Here is a 16510-nt window from a genome sequence, read left to right as displayed (position 1 = left end):
ACCTGGCCCCCTCCTGCCAGTCCTCCGGGTGCTGCCAGCCCTCCTGCTCCACCCTGGTCTGCAGATCTGTCCCCTCTTGTACCCCTTGCTGCTCCTGAGCTTATGGCCTCCCTTTATGTGTGGGGTCGGAAGCAGCCAGCTCGGAACTCCTATGAGACGCCCCTGTCCTCATCCACTTCAGACCTTCTGGACCCAACTAGACCACCTTGCAGCAAGGCTGCTCCATCCCAGCCAGCCAGGCTGAGGGGCTCACCCCCCAGTGTCCCCTGACAGCAGCCCAGGTCATCCACCTGGCACTCACACTGACTGGTGCGGCGTGTGCACATTCTGCAGCCTCCAGCATCAAAGGTCTAATAAACACCAGAGTGGACACTTGTCCCAATATGTGCGACGTCTCTCCTCAGTGTCTTTCCCTAACTGCTTCCCCAGGGGTGGTTTCCTAAGGATTCTGGAAAGTTCCTTCTCTGCAGAGCAGGCCCAGCTTACCATGTGGCCGAGACCAGGCAGCTGACCACTCAAAGGTGGCCTCTTGCTGTGAGATGATAAATTTGTGTTGTTTTAGCCACCACATTCGTGGTCCTTTGTCACAGGTGCCACAGGACCCACCCAACTTCTCTGTGGCACAGCCTCCGATTCTCACCCTCCCTCCGTGGTCCTGCCACCTGCAGCCCTGACCGCCAGGTAGGAGGAGGCGGGAGCTGCCGAGGGAAGGAAGGCGGGCGCCCCATGCGGGCTGTGAGGCTGGCTGCTCCTTGCCCTGCTGCGGGGTCTTCCAGCCCATCCTTCCTGCATGGGCTCTTCCTGCTGCAGCGCAGCCCCTTGGCCCCAACCAGGGAGGCGGCCTCGCTCTAGCTGGGCCTTCCTTTCTCGGGTGCTTGGCAGCTGGAGCTCCTTCTGTCCAGGTCTGCCCGGCTCCAGGCTCTTCCCCAGCCTCAGTCCCCCATCCTCTCTCCCGAGGGTCCACATCAGACCTATGGGGACACTCAGCAGCATCGCCCTTAGTCCACCCCACCACCACCCAGAGCGTCCAGCACAGATTCTGGGCTGACTCGGACTGAGGCCGTGGTGGCCCTCCCTGGGCCCTCCCTGCAGGAACTCTGCCACCCTCCTGGTGATCCCCTGGGAGCCCCTCCTCCCTTGGCAGCTGAGGACATAACAGCCACAGTCCCTGCCCCTTGGAAGGCTGGGGGTCATGGCACAGCTCTTTCCAAGGAAATGCTCTCCTGACCCCCGGCACCTGCAGGCCTGAACTCCTGACCTCATCATCCCCAGACACCCTCCTCTTGGCCTCGCCACCCTCTTTAGGGGCTGGAGTCGGGGGATGTGTAGTAACTTCCCGGAGTTCAGGCAACAAAGTGCCCCGACCTGGTGACTGAAACAACAGAACTTTATCCCCCACAGTCCGGGGCCAGAGTCCGAGAGCAGGGCGTGGCAGGCTGGTTCCTTCTGAGGGCGGTGAGGGAGTCTGTCCCGTTGTAACTGAACTCAAGTGGTCCATCCATCTCTTGGTGAGCGTGGAGCCAAAAAGCACAACCAAGGCTGAGGCGGGTGAAGAGAAAAGGTCTGTTGCTTGTCCAAGCAAATGGGGGGCACAAGGGATGGCTCCACAGCGGTGCCCCCCGCCCCTCAGCTTAGTGCAGTCGGAGGTTTTATACACCAGAGCGCAGAGGATGTGTTACAACTGCGTAACAACTGGGCCCGCTCACGGCGCATGTGCAGGCCCTTACACAGCCAGCTCGTGCAAGAAGCCACTACACAGCAGGTGTAAGGCAACTCCTGGATGCTTAGAGCTGGAGCAGTTTGTGGGGTCCTCCTGCAACTGTGTAAGTTTCACTTAGGATGGCAACAGCTGCAGAAACGACATGAGCTTCTGAAAAACAGCACATTTTGTGTTTCCTTGTCTGGAAAGCATCTGACAGACTGTGTTTAGTTATGGATGAGATTGTTGCTAAGCCTTTCCTTTCCTGGTGCCTGGTCACACCGTCCTCTCCTGCTTCGAGGTTTGCTGGTGGCTTTGCCATCCCTTGGCATCACCCTGACCTCTGCCTCCATCTTTACAGCGTCTGCCCTCTGTGCCCGTCTCTGTGTCCACAGTGTCCTGTTTTTCACCGCCCCCGCCCTCATTTTACCTTGATCACATTTGTAAAGACACTGTTTCCAAATAAGATCAGGGTCATAGTGCTGGGGGTTAGGATACCAACATCTCTTTTTTGAGGAGGACACAATTCAACTCCTGACGGGGAGTCAGCTCAAAGCTGCAAAACCACACCGGCCCCTCCTTTGCCCACCTGCCTGGCGGTGCTGGGGCTCCCTGTGGATCCGTGGCATCTGTGGTCCCCTGGGAACAAGGGGACAGGAGAGTCCAATCTGAGAATCCCAGTCCGACTGACACTCGCTGTGACACAGGCAGAGCCCAAGTTCACAGAGAAAGGCCAACCCCAGGCCTGTGAGTGGGCCCCTCTTCCATCAGAGGCCTAGGGTATAAGTAGACATCCAGTGCTGACCTGGTCAGACTGACTGGTACCCCTGGTGGCCCACTGAGACTGAAGGCTCATCCTCCCCCACTATCCCATGGATTTGTTCACAAGGTGACTTTTTGCTCTGGGCCTCCTCAATCAGACCTTGAAACCTTGAGCAGAACGAGTAATGTGGGAACTGACATCCATGCCCCTTTTGGGACCCATGGGAACTTCCGGATGTGTCAGCGCATGCAGGGGTCGGCCTCAGGCCTGTGCAGGACCAGCACACATGTGCTCCCCCTCTCTGTGGGCACCTCTCTCCAAGGGGCGTCAGTAGGATCCCCAACCACACGAGGTTTCTGCTGCTCCCCACTCAGCTGCACACTGCATGGGCAGGGGACGGTGTACACAGGAGGCCCGAGGCCCCTCGGGGTCCAAGCCTCCTGCACCCACGCCCGCCTTGGGGGCCAGCCTTGGAGGGCTCCCCACAGCGGGAGGGGGCTGCAGGGCGGAGCAGGGGACAGAGCAGGCAGATGCGACCGCTGTCAGCTCTCAGTGTCCCTCAGCTGTTTGAACCTGGGTTTGAGACCACGTCTTCACTGTCTGGTTCTATCAGATGGGGACCCGCTGCCCATGTGGGGAGTGGCCGCGGGGGGTGGGGGGCTCAGGAGGAGGAAAGAAGACACAGAGGGCCAGATTTCCTGACACAGACGTTGTATTGATTATAGCCATGGACGTTTGTCACACCGAATGCCGGCAACCAATCCGCACAGGAGGCTCCCGGGTCCCCCAGGTCCCTGCCTTGAGGGATCTGCGGGTCATCTCTTCTCAGAATGGGACGGCGGTGGGGTGTGCAAATCCCCAACAGAGAGAGAGAGATCTTGGCATCTGAGGGTCGGGCTCTTGGGAGGGACCTGTGCTCAGGAGCAGAGACAGCAGCTTGAGAGGCAGGAGCCGGAGCTGCTCAGCAGCAGGAATTCTGGGCCGAGGCGGGGCCGCAGCGGGCCACGTGGGAGCACGTGGGGCGGCAGAGCAGGGACACTCAGGAAGAGGGTTTGCACACAGGCCGGCAGAGCAGGGACACGCTGGAGGCTGGGCGGCAGCAGCTGGGCTGGCAGGAGGTGGGGCTGCAGCAGGAGGGGACGGGCACGCAGCAGGTGGGCCTGCACACGGGGCGGCAGATGAGGGACACGCAGGAGGAGGGTCTGCAGCAGGACGGGGAGCAGGGGCTGGGCTGACAGCATGAGGGACCTGGGCAGGGGGAGGCCCCAGAGCAGACAGGCACACAGCACACGGGCTTGCAGCAGACGGGTGTGCAGGAGATGGGCTCGCAGCAGTCCTGTTGGCAGGGGGAGGAGGTGCAGCAGGAGGGCTGGCAGCTAGACTGCTGGCAGCACGAGGGGTCTGAACAGGGGGAGGCCCCAGAGCAGACGGGCACACAGCACACAGGGGTGCAGCAGACAGGGGTGCAACAGACGGGCACGCAGCAGGCCTGCTGGCAGGGGGAGGAGGCACAGCAGGAGGGCTGGCAGCTAGACTGCTGGCAGCACGAGGGCGTGCAGGAGCTGGTGCAGGCTGCCTGGCAGGGGCTGCACACACAGCTGGCAGGGGTGCAGACGAGCGTCAGGCAGGGGGCCGGGACGCAGCAGCTGGGGGCGCAGCAGGGGGGCTCGCAGCAGCTCTCTGGGCCGTCGTCCACCTGCCAGGAGTCAGGGCAGGAGTCCCAGGAACCTGGCTGGCAGACCCGGCTGCCATAGCTGAGGTCGCTGGAACAGACGGACAGGGTGGAGGCGGCCATGGTGGGGCGGTGGGGCTGGAGGAGGGTGGAGTGTGTGTGTGAGTGTGCATGGTGCCAGGGGCTGTGGCTTTTATATCCCTCTGGGGTGTGTGTTGTCCCAGCAGGAGGCCGCATACCCTCCCTTCCTTGTTGGTGTTTTGCACTGTGAAGGCCTTCATTATGGCCGGTCCAGTGTTATGAGATGTCCTGCCTCCACTCGTAAAACGTGGACCATGCTGGGCAGGGCTGCTGTCCCAGTCCTGAGTCTGCCCTGCAGGGACACCTGCCAGAAGGAGCAGCCTCCCTGTGGCTGACCCTCCAGCTTCCACGGGGCGGGTCATATGTCAGGACGCCTGGTGACAGTGGCTCTGGGCCCATGGGGACGCACTCCATGTGGGTCCAGGCTCTGTGTGCACGTCCGGACCTGGGCCAGCTGGCCTGGCCTGTGACTGGGGGACAAGTGGCCGAGGTGCCTGTTTTGGGGACAAGACAACGTGAGGACGGCCCTTCCTGGGCAGGCTCTGTAAACTTGATGGTCCCAATGTCGGCTGAGGGCAACAAGGAGGATGTGGCCCAAGGACTGGAGAGGGCCTCCCCTCTTGTTAAAAATCAGTTGACCATAGATGCATGGGTTTATTTCTGGACTCTCAATTTTGTTTCATTGATCTGTATGTGTATCCTTATGCCAGTGCCACTGTTTCGATTACTGTAGCTTTGTAGTAAGTTTGTTTCTTCCTTGTTAAGTTGGATGTCTTTTATTTCTTTTTCTTGCCCAGCTGCTCTGGCTAGAACTTCCAGTACAATGTTGAATACAAGTGATGAAAGTGGTCACCTTTGTCTTGTTCCTGACCTTAGGGTGAGAGCTTTCAGTCTCACCATTGAGCATGACGTTAGCTGTGGGTTTTTCATGATGCCCTCTAGTATGTTGAGGAAGTTCCCTTCTATTGATAGTTTGTTGAGTGTTTTTATCATGAGTGAGTGTTGGCTTTTTTCTGCATCGATTGAGACGATCACATGATTTCCCCCTTCATTCTGTTACTATGGCACGTTACATTGATTGGTTTTCGTGTATCGAGTCACTCTTGCCTTCCTGGGACACATCCCACTTGGTTGTGATGGAGAATCCTTTTAATATACTGCTGCTTTTGGCTTGATTGTATTTTGTTGAGGACTTTTTACCTTCAGAAGGAATATTGGTGTGTAGGGCTTTTTGGTTTGTTTCTGTGTGGCTTTGACGTCAGGAGAATGCTGACCTCATAGAATAAGTTAGGGAGTGTTCCTCTTACTCTGATTTTTGAAGGAGTTTGAGATGGATTGGTGTTCATAGTTCTGTAAATGTTTAGTACAATTCAGCATTGAAGACATCTGGTCCTGGGCTTGTTTTTGGGGAAGTTTTTGATGACCCATGTCATCTCGTTACTTATTTTATGTCTGTTCAGCTTGTCGATTTCTTCCTGAGTAAGTTCACTCACTTTATACCCAAAGATACAAATAGATTGAAAGGAAAAGGATGGGAAAAGGCATTTCATGGAAACAGTAACCAAAAGGGAGCCGGAAGAGTATAATAACATCAGACAAAATAGACTCTGAATCAAAAAATTGTTGTAAAAGACAAATAAGGCCATTAAATATTGATGAAAGGGTCAACATAGCAAGAAGATATGAGAATTTTAAACGTATATGCACCTAGCCACAGACCTCCAAAGTATATGAACTAAAAATCGACAGAACTGAAGAAAGACAGTTGTAGTTCTAAAATAATAATTGGGGACTTCAATAAACCATTTCCTCCAATAAAAAATGAAATAAAAGAACTACTCCATCCAAGATCAGTAACGAAATGGAGGACTTGAAGAACACTATAAACTAACTCGACCTAACAGATATACACACAACCTTCCACTCCAAGCAGAATACACCTTCTTCTTAAGTTCCCGTGGGACATTCTCCAGATTAGACCACATGTGAGGCCACAAAATAAATCTCAATAAATTTTAAAAGATTGAAATCATATAAAGTATCTTCTCTGATCACAATGAAAAGGAAACTAGAAATCAGTAACAAGGCAAACGGAAAAATTCACAAATATCTGGAAATTAAACAACACACACTTAAACAACCAATTTGTCAAGAAGAAATCAGGAGGGGGGCCAGCCTGGTGGTGCAGCAGTTAAACTCACTCCCTCTGCTTCGGCAGCCCAGGGTTCGCTGGTTCAAATCCCGGGTGCAGATCTATGTACCACTTATCAAGCCATGCTGTGGCAGGCGTCCCACATATAAAATAGAGGAAGATGGGCACAGATGTCAGCTCAGGGCCAGTCTTCCTCAAAAAAAAAAAAAAAAAAAAGAAGAAGAAATCAGGAGGGAGGTTGGAAAATACTTTGAAATGAATGAAAATTAAAACACAGCAAACCGATACTTATGGGACACAGCAAATCAGTGCTCTGAAGGAAATTTATAGCTGTCAACACTTACATTAAAAAAAAAAGATTCAAATGCATAACCTAACCCGTAAGGGCCTAGAAAAAGATCAGAATAAACCTAAAACTAGCACAAGGAAGGAAATAAAGATTAGAGCATAGATTACTGAAAAAGAGACGAGAAAAACAGTAGAGAGCATCAAGCAAACCAAAAGTTGGTTTTTTGAAAAGAGCAACAGAATTGACAAACCTTCCACCAGACTAAGAAAAGAGAGAGGAGACTCAAAAATTACTAAACTCAGAAATGAAAATGGGGACATCACTAGTGACCTTACATAAACAAAAAGGATTATGAGAGAGAACTATGAACAATTGTACACCACAAAATTAGATAATCTAGATGTAATGGGAAAATCGTTACAAACGCACAAAGTACCAAAACTGACATCTTTACTGGCATTCTTTATTTTTTCTTATGGCTTCAAGTGACTGCTTAGTACCATTTTACTTCAGCTTGAGTGATCATTTCTTATAGGGCGGGTCTACCAGTGATGAACTCTTTCAACTTATATTTACCTGGAAATGCCTTAATTTCTCCTTCATTTTTGAAGGGTACTTTTTGCTTGTTTGACAGTTTTTTCTTGCAGCATTTTAAATATGTCATCCCACTGCCTTCCCACTTCATGGTTTCTGATGAGAAATTGGCTGTTAATCTTCTCTTCTGCAGCATTTAAGATTCTCTCTCTGTCTTTGTCTTTGGATAATTCGATTGAATGTGTCTCAGTGTGAATTTCTTTGAGTTTGTTCTACTTGGAGCTCATTGAGATTTTTGGATGTGTAGATTCATGTGTTTCCTCAACTTTGGGATATTTTCAGGTCTTCTCACTCTCATTTTTCTGGGACTCCTCTTCAATGTGTGTTGGCATGCTTGATGTGGTCCCACAGGTCTCTTATGCTTTGTTCATTTATCTTCACTCTCTTTTGCCCAACCACTCCTCAGACTGGAGTATTTCAGGCGACCTAACTTCAAGTTCACTAATTCTTTCTCCTGCCTGCTCAAATGTGATACTGAGCCCCTCTAGTGGAGTTTTCCTTTCAGTTATTGTATGCTTCAACTCCAGAATTTCTATTTGGCTCCTTTTGGTATTTCTCTTTATTGATAATCTCTATTTGGTGAGACATCAGTCTGTTGGTTTCTCTTAGTTCTTTGTTCACAGGTTCCTTGAACTCTTAGAGTATTTTAAGAGAGTGGGTTTAAGGCTTTGTCAAATAAGTTCAATGGCTGGGCTTCTTCAAGGATAATTTTCTATTAATCGCTTTTTTCTCTCTCTAAATTGGCCAGGTTACTTTATTCCTCCTTTGTGTGCCTCATAATTTTTGTTGAAATGGGTATTTTGAATATTATAATGTGGTAACTCTGGATATCAGATTCTCTTCCCTCCCCTGGAGTATGTTTGCCTTTTGTGTCTTCCGTATCTCAATGTCGTGGGGTCATGGGTTCACACTGAATGAGGAGCAGTAGTCCAGTCATTTATTTGCTCTAGTATTCCATCATATGGATGTAACACCGCTTGTCTGTTCTGCTGTCGACAGACCTTTGGGTTGTTCCCTGCTTATGGCTGTGATGCAAACGTATCTTAAGCTCATTCATGCACCCGTCTTTCTTGCTATGTGTGCACACATACTCAGGAACAGAGTTGCTGGGTCTTAGGATATACACATGTTCAACATGGTAGATAAGGCTCAACATAAGTAATTTGTCTGTAAGTTGCATAAAGGATTTCCACAAAGGTATGCTTCAGTCAGCAGGTATGAGCTTCTCGTTCCTCACCCTCAGTACCTGCCGTTGAAGCTCTCCTTTGTTTGTTTGATTTTTTAAGTCAAATGTATTGAGGTATAATTTGTGTACAATAAAACTTAGTCTTTTTAGGTGTACTTTCAATGATTTTTATAAATGCATATGGTTTATATATACCACATCTGCACCACATCATGATACAGAATATTATCACTCCCCCAAATTTCCTCACACCCCTTTTTTGTCAGTCCTCTGCCTCCACTCCCAACCTCTGGCAGCCATTGAATGGGTCTCCAACCCTCCAAGTGTGCTTTGTCTAGAATGACATATAAATGACATTGATAACAGGAAGGCTTTCAAGCTTGCCTTCTTTCACCCTGAATAATGCATTTGAGGTCCACCCTTGCTGTTGCGTCCATCAATAGTTTGTTTGTTCCTTTTATTTTGCTGAGTTTGTAGTTTGTTTACGCACTGATAACTTGATGGACATTTTGTTTGCTTCATATTTTTGGCTTTTGTGAATGAATCCACTATAAATTCGTGTACAAGCTTTTTCGTGGACATAGTTTTGATTTCTCTTGGGTAGTTGTCTCGGGGTGGAACAGGCAGGGTCATAAGCTACATGTCTGTCGTCTTGCTAACACCATCTTACCTTGATCAACATAGATTCCTGGTGAGTGTTTGTTCTCCAACTTTTTCCTTCTTCTTTAAGAAAGTTATTCAGGCAATTCTAGCTTCTTTGTCTTTCCATGTAGATATTAGGATAACCTTATTAATATCTACAAAAAAATTCATGTTGAAATTTAGATTGAGATTGTGTTTAAAGTATAGGTCAATTTTGGGGAAAATGGACATATCTGGCAATCCGTGAACATGATATATTTATTTATATCTTCTTTGATTTCTCTCACCAATGTTTTATAGTTTCCAACATAGAAATTTTGCACATTTTTATTACTTTTTCTTTTTTTTGGTGAGGAAGATTAGCCTTGAGCTAACACTCATTGCCAATCTTCCTCTTTTTGCTTCAGGAAGATTGTCCCTGAGCTAACATCTGTAACAGTCTTCTTCTATGTTGTATGTGGGATGTGCCACAGCGTGACTTGATGGGCGGTGTGTAGGTCCGTGCCTGGGATCTGAACCCACGAACCCCGGGCCACCAAAGCAGAGCACATGAACTTAACCTCTATGCTAGTGGGCTAGTCCTTGCACATTCTTTTCACAAGATTTATCCTTAAGTATTCTATAATTTTTGATACTACTGTAAATGGTGTTCTTTATCAATTGTCATTTTCAATTATTCATTGCTATTATGTAGAAATAGAATTGATTTTGTATATTAACCTTTGTTCTTTCAATTGCCCCACTTATTAGTTCTAGAAGCTTTATTACAGAATTTTCAGGACTTTCTAGATAAATAGCAATGTAATATGTTAATGGAGACTGTGTTATTTCTTCCTTTCCTGTCTGTATGCCTTGTACTTATTTTTATACCCTTGTTGCACTGTTTAGGAACTCCAGTTTGAAAATGACTGGAAGAGGTGAAATTAGAAATCCTCACTTTGTTCCTGATTTTAAAGAGAAAGCATGCAATCTTTCATCAAGTCTGACGTTAGCTGTAGGTTTCTGTAGTGTCCTTTAAAAGAATTCCTTTTAATTGTAGTTTGCTGAAAGTTTTTATCCTGAATGGAATTTGAATTTTGTCTGATGCTTTTCTGAATCTGTTGAGATGATATGTCTGTTGATATGGTGAGTTACGTAAATTCAATTTGAACACTGAACCAACCTTGTATTCTTAGGATAAATCCCACATGATCATGAGCTTTTATCTGTTGTATATATTTCCAGATTTGACTTGCTAATATTTTGTTGGGTATTTTTGCAGCTTTGTTCATGAGAGATATTGGTCTATAGTTTTCTTGCAATGGTTTTGTCTAATCTTGATGTCAAGATTATGCTGGCCTTAGACATGAACAGGGAAGAGCATTTCCCTCTGTCTTGTGGAAGACTTCATGCAGAATTGGCAGTATTTCTTCCTTAAATGTTTGGTGGAATTTGCTAGTGAAGCTATTTGGTCCTGGAGTTTTCTTTGGATTTTTAACTGCAAATTCAATTTCTTTGATGGACATGGGACTATTTAGCTTAACTATTTCTTCTTGAATGAGCTTTTGTAGTCAAGTCTTTTAAGGAATTTGTTCATTTCAACTAAGTTATTAAATTTATTAGCATCAAACTGTTGATATCATTCCCTTATACATTTTTTAAGACTGGTCAAGTGCAGTAGTGAGAAGGCCTTCTAATCTTTTACTGACTATAAGATCTGTAATAATTCCTTTATTCCTAATATTGGTATTTTGTGTCTTTTCTTGCTTTTTTATTTTCCTGATCAGGCTAGCAGTTTATCAATTTTATTGCTCTTCTCAAAGAAGCAGCTTTTGGTTTCATTGTGTTTTTTTTTTTTTCCTAGTGTGTTTGTATTCACTATTTCATTGTTTTCTGCTGGTATTTTAAATTATTTCCTTGCTTTTACTCCTTTTGAGTTTAATTTCTTCTTTTCTAGTTTAAGGTGAAAACTTAGATAATTGATTTCAGAATTGTCTTCTTTGTGACTATAAGTATTTAATGATATAATTGTCCCTCTAAACACTGCGTTAGCTGTGTCGCAGCTCTTTTGACCTATTGCCTTCTCATTTGCATTCCATTCAAAATATTTTCTAATTTCTCGTGTGACTTCTTCACGAATTATTTAGAAGTGGGTTGGTTAATTTCCAAATATGTGGGAGGGTTCCAGCTATCTTTTCATTATTAATGTTTAATTTAATTTCATTGTGATAAGAGAATTTACTGTATTAATTCAATTCCTTTAAATTGGTTGAGGTTTATTTTGTGGTGCAGAATGTGGTCTTTTTGGCATACATTCCATGTGTCCCTGAAAAGAATGTGTATTCTCTTATTGTGGGTGGTGTGTGGTATCAGGATCCATTAGGTCAAGTTGGTTGATAGGATTGTCAGACCTTTTATATCCTTATGATTTTCTGTCTGCTTGTTCAATCAATTACTGAGATGCTGAAGTCCAATGGTAAATGTGGGTTGGTCTGTTTCTCACTTCAGTTCTATGTATCGGTTTTTTGTTTCATGTGTTTGAACCTTTGTTGCTAGGTGCATACACATTTGGAATTGTTGTTTTGTTGGTGAATTAGCCCCTTTATCATTATGTAATATGCCTCTTTATCCATGATAATACGTATTGGTCTGAAATGTACTTTTTTGGATGTTAATGCAGCTATTCCAACTTTGATTAGTGTTTGTGTGGTATATTTTTCCATCTCTTTACTTTTAACCTATGTTTTATATTTAAAGTGGGATATCTGGTAGATAGCTTATCGTTGGGCCTTACTTTTTTTAATCTAATTTGAAGATCTCTGTCTTTTGATTTAGATATTTAGACACTTTACACTTAATATAATTATCGATATATTTCAATGTAAAATATCATCTTGCTGGTCATGTTCTATTTGTCCCATCTGTTCTTTTCCCCTTTTCCTTCTTCTTAGGTTTAGTCCTGTTAATGGTTCCATTTCATCTCCACTGTTGGCTCCATAGTTATACATCTTTTCAAAGTTGATTGGCCTAGAGTTTACAGTATACACCTTTAACGTAACAGTGTAGCTCTGAGCGATACCATGTCCTTCACTACAGTGCAGGACTTTACAGCAGTGTGGTTCCATTTCCCCCACGTCCTTAGTGTTTTGTTGTCGCATTTTACTTTTACGTGTGTTACAAATCCCACAATGGATGGTTACTATTTTTGCGCTAGACGGTCAATTATGTTGCAATGCTTTTTCCATGTCTCTTCTCTTTAAAGCATTTCTAGAGCCCATTCTTTTCCTAGTGTAGAGCCAGGGTTCTCTAAGCTGTCATAGTCCTTGGCTTGAAGAAATTTTCTTAATATTTCTGGTGGTGCATGTCTGCTGTTAATCTCTTTCAGTTTTTGTTTATCTGAAAAAGTATTTATTTCACTTTCATTTTGAAAGATACTTCAAGTTTCACAGCATTGACAGCTTTTTCCCTTTGTATTTTAAACGTGCCGTTCTACTGTGTTTCGGATTGTATGATTTCGAATTCTAGCTCTGATGAAATTCTTATCTTTGTTTTTCTGTATGTAGCATGTCTTTTTTAATATGAATGCTTTGAAGATTTCCTCTTTTGGTTTTTGACAGTCACTATTTTAGTATGAGGTGTCCAGGTCATTTTGTTTTGTAGGAGGGACATATTATGCTACTCGAGATGCTCTGAGCTTTTTGGATCTATGGTTTTATGTCTTTCGTTAAGTTTAGAAAACTTCTAGGCTATACCTCTTCAAATATTACTTCTGCCTTATTCTCTCCCTCTCCTCTCTTTGTGGGAGTCTACAGGCGTTAATGATGATTTTATTCTCCTAAGCTGTTTGATGTCTTGTTCTTTCTGCTCCCCCCCCCCGTCTTTCTCTTTGTGTTTTTTTGTTTTGTTTTGTTTTGTTTTGTTTTTGGAGGAAGATTAGCCCTCAGCTAACTACTGCCAGTCCTTCTCTTTTTGCTGAGGAAGCCTGGCTCTGAGCTAACATCCATGCCCATCTTCCTCTAGTTTATACGTGGGACGCCTACCACAGCATGGCTGCCAAGCAGTGCCATGTCCGCACCTGGGATCCGAACCAGCAAACCCCGGGCCGCCGAGAAGCGGAACGTGCGAACTTAACCGCTGCGCCACCGGGCCGGCCCCTCTCTTTGTGTTTTAATATGGGCAATTTCAACCTGCTTATCTTCAGATTCAATGATTCTGCACTTGGCTGTCTCAGTTCTGCTGATGAGTCCTTTGAATTCATCTTTGGTACTGTATGGTATTGTATTTTGAGTTCTACACTCTCTGTTTGACTTTCTTTTCATTTCCATCTCTCTATTGAAATTCCTCATTTGTCCATATATGTAGTCTGTGTTTTGCATTTGATCCTTTAAAATATTAATTTTAGTTATTTTCTCTCTCTCTCTCTCACTCTCTCTCCTCCTCTCTCTCCCGCTCCCTCCCTCATTTATTCCATGAAGCCCCATATACCCCACTTAATCCAATGCTTCACTCCATCCACGGGTAATGCTTATCCTAAATTTAAAATTTTTCATTTTTGTGCCTTTATTTAGGGATCTACCACACACGTGTCCCCTCTAACCATTCTACCAGATCACTTAACCTTTCTTACTTATTTGCCACTTCTTTGACTCTTTTTGCTGCATTCTGGATACTTTCTTCAGATCTGCCTTCTGATCTTTCTAATTCTCTCTTCAGCTGTGTCTAATATGCTGTGTAACTTGTCCACTGAGTTTTTCATTTACACTACTTGATTTTTTGTTTCTAGCAGTTCTATTTGTTTCCCTCAGGTGTGTTTCTTTCTTTTATTCTAATAGACTCTCATTCTGTTCTCGTGGTTCCACGTCTCTCCTTTATTTCTTTACGTATATTACTTCTTTTCTTTCTTTCTTTTTTTCTCTTATAGTCACTATGCTATACATTACATCCTAAGGACTTATTCATTTTATAAGTAGGAGTTTGTACCTTTTGACCCCCTTCACCCATTTTGCGCATGCTCCACCCCCACTCCTGACAACTACCAATCTGTTCCCTGTGTCTATGGGCTCATTGTTTATTAGATTACACATATAACAGATAATACAGTGTTTGTCTTTCTTGGTCTGACTTCTTTCACTAGTCATAGTTATTTGAAAGTTTCAGTCCATTGGCTCCAACATCTGGGTCATTTCTGAGTCCAGTTTTATTGATTGCTTTGTCTCTCGACAATTGATTGATTTTTTTCCCCTGCTTTTCTCATGTCTTCTAAGTTTTGTTTGAATGTCAGGTATCATGGACTAACTGAAACGGACGTGAACAGTGTTTCCTCCAGGAAATGGTTGTGTCTCTTCTGTCAGGTCATCAGTTTATGGCAGAAGTTTTGAATTAACCTGGTCAGATGTTGACCTTGGTTTGAATTTTATTGTTATTGTGATGACCTTCAGGGTACCAAAGAATTCTGATTCCTCCTGTGGTGAGCAGCAGCTTGTGCTTAGGGCCGGAGCTGGGGGTGCTGTGTTTTAGCTCCTCCCTAACTTTTCAGCTGCCCTGCGTGCCCGGCACACAGAGGGGACCTCAACACCCATCTGCCTTTCTCGGGTAGAGACTGATGCTGCTGAAGCAGCTGTGCTGGCCAGGTGAGTTGGGAGGCAGAAGGGGTCTCGAGCTGTCCCATAGTCAGACTTGAGCAGGCCCTGTGTGCCTGGGACCTGGAGGGCAAGGCTTTCTCACTTCCTGCTGCTTCTAGCTGGGACGGCTGGACTTTACCCTCTATTTGTGGTGGGATTGTGTGAGAATTTCCTGCCCTCCCTGTTATAGTAATCCTTTAAGATACTATGTGTGACGCAGAGCCCAGGACTGTTTCCCATCCCCTACTCAGTGGGAGGGAACTTTTTCCTCTTCCCTTCCCCATCCACAGTGTGGGTCTCCGATGGCCGATGTGAGGACAGCACCTCCTCACACCCTCCGCTCACCAGTGATTCCCCCACCATCAGCTGAGCCATGAGGAAGCCGGCTGCTTGAGGAGGGGCTGCTGAGCTTACGATTTGTATACACCTTCAGGGAAAGAATTTTGGAAATAAAGGAAGATAAAGTCGATGGACAAGCTGCATTGGGAAAGCACGATTTATTTGGCTCACATAGGGTTTTGTTTCCTGCTGGAGACAGAGAAGGACCCTGGGAACCAGGGCTTCCCTGAGGGGATGGGGAGGTTCACGGAGGAATCCAGATCATCTGGCCACGTGCCCACCTGAGTTTACAGGGTTCAGCAGATACTTTGCATCTGCCACGTGCAGAAGCTGGAGGCCCACTCTGTCTGGGAAGGGTACAGGTGTGGACCTGTGTGCACTGAGAGCAGCTGAGAAAGGGACTCAGGGTCAGCAGCAGCAAGGGGTGCAAGAGGGGACAGGTCTGCAGACCAGGGTGGGGCAGGAGGGCTGGCAGCACCTGGAGGACTGGCAGGAGGGGGCCACGCAGACAGCAGGCCTGCAGCTCACAGGCACACACACAAAGGACTGGCAGGAGGGGGCCACACAGGCAGTGGGCCTGCAGCTCACAGGTGTGCACACAGCCGGCTGGCAGCTCACGGGTGTGCACACGGCAGACTGGCAGCTCACGGGCACACACACAGCTGGTTTGCAGCTCACAGGTGTGCACACAGCAGGCTGGCAGCTCACAAGTGAGCACACGGCAGGCTGGCAGCTCACAGGCACACAGCAGGATGCCTGGCAGGGCCTGGACGAGCAGCAGGCAGCCTGGCAGCCTGAGGAGCAGCTGGTGTGGCACATGGTGGCGTGAGGCTGTGCTGGTTTTGGGGTGGAGGCGGTGGTGTCTGCAGACTCCTTCCCGGGGCGGCCTTTATACCCGACAGTGGGCGTTCCAACAACACGGAAGCACACTGTTGACTTCCTCCTGGCTGTTTCCACCACGGTCCACAGCAGCTTCCTGTCTGGGGACGCACTCCTCTGTGTTATGCTCCACCGTAAATCAGTTTGGCTTCAGGCCGATTCCTCTCTCTGTGAACAGGGCGTCTGGGTTTGACCCCACGTGGGGTTTCTCCAGGCCATCACTGTGCACGCAGCCTCCACTCGGAGGACTGTGTCTTTTCAATCCTGTTTGTCTTGTGCCATCAGTGGAGACCAGGAGGCAATCATGTATTTTGAGATTTTATTCTGTGCAGGAACACGTTAAAGCAGGGCTCACCAACTGAAGTCTGAGGGACGCAGCTGGCCTGCTGCCCATTTGTAATAAAGTTTTATTGGACACAGGCATGTACATGTCGTCCGGGGCGGCTTTTGCACGGCAACGCTGAGCAGTGATGGGAGAGACCATGCAACCGCAAGGCCTGAAATATTTACACGTGCTCTTCACTGAGCGTTTGCCACCTCCTGCCTCATGGTCATCTATACAAGAATTGATTTGTTCATGCAACAATTATATCCTGTGTGCTGGCCATAGAGAT

The 16510-nt window shown here is 46.6% G+C and overlaps 4 protein-coding genes across 4 annotated transcripts in view; 1 reads left to right on the top strand and 3 right to left on the bottom strand.

The window, feature by feature from the left end:
* Nucleotides 1-16510, top strand: part of TSPEAR (thrombospondin type laminin G domain and EAR repeats) — a 166776-nt gene that overhangs the window by 42216 nt on the left and 108050 nt on the right. The gene's annotated exons all lie outside the window — the stretch shown is intronic.
* LOC124231385 (keratin-associated protein 10-8-like) overlaps nucleotides 1-16510 on the bottom strand; it is a 64591-nt gene that overhangs the window by 33352 nt on the left and 14729 nt on the right. The window lies entirely within an intron of this gene.
* LOC124231389 (keratin-associated protein 10-12-like) lies at nucleotides 3157-4286 on the bottom strand. The gene has a single exon (XM_046648175.1). It carries the CDS (start codon nucleotides 4255-4257, stop codon nucleotides 3502-3504), a length of 756 nt encoding a protein of 251 aa, XP_046504131.1. The 5' UTR covers nucleotides 4258-4286; the 3' UTR covers nucleotides 3157-3501.
* The window catches only part of LOC124231390 (keratin-associated protein 10-12-like), a 7114-nt gene continuing 5760 nt past the window's right edge, over nucleotides 15157-16510 (bottom strand). The window contains exon 2 of the mRNA XM_046648176.1: nucleotides 15157-15691. Within this exon, the coding sequence (XP_046504132.1) occupies nucleotides 15426-15691 (266 nt within the window). The 3' untranslated portion in view covers nucleotides 15157-15425. The remainder of the gene's footprint in view (nucleotides 15692-16510) is intronic.

The sequence above is a fragment of the Equus quagga genome, chromosome 21 (genome assembly GCF_021613505.1).
Source record: "Equus quagga isolate Etosha38 chromosome 21, UCLA_HA_Equagga_1.0, whole genome shotgun sequence".
Lineage (NCBI taxonomy): Eukaryota > Metazoa > Chordata > Mammalia > Perissodactyla > Equidae > Equus > Equus quagga.
The sequence above is the reverse complement of the archived record's forward strand: the minus strand, read 5'-3'. Positions and strand labels throughout refer to the sequence as shown.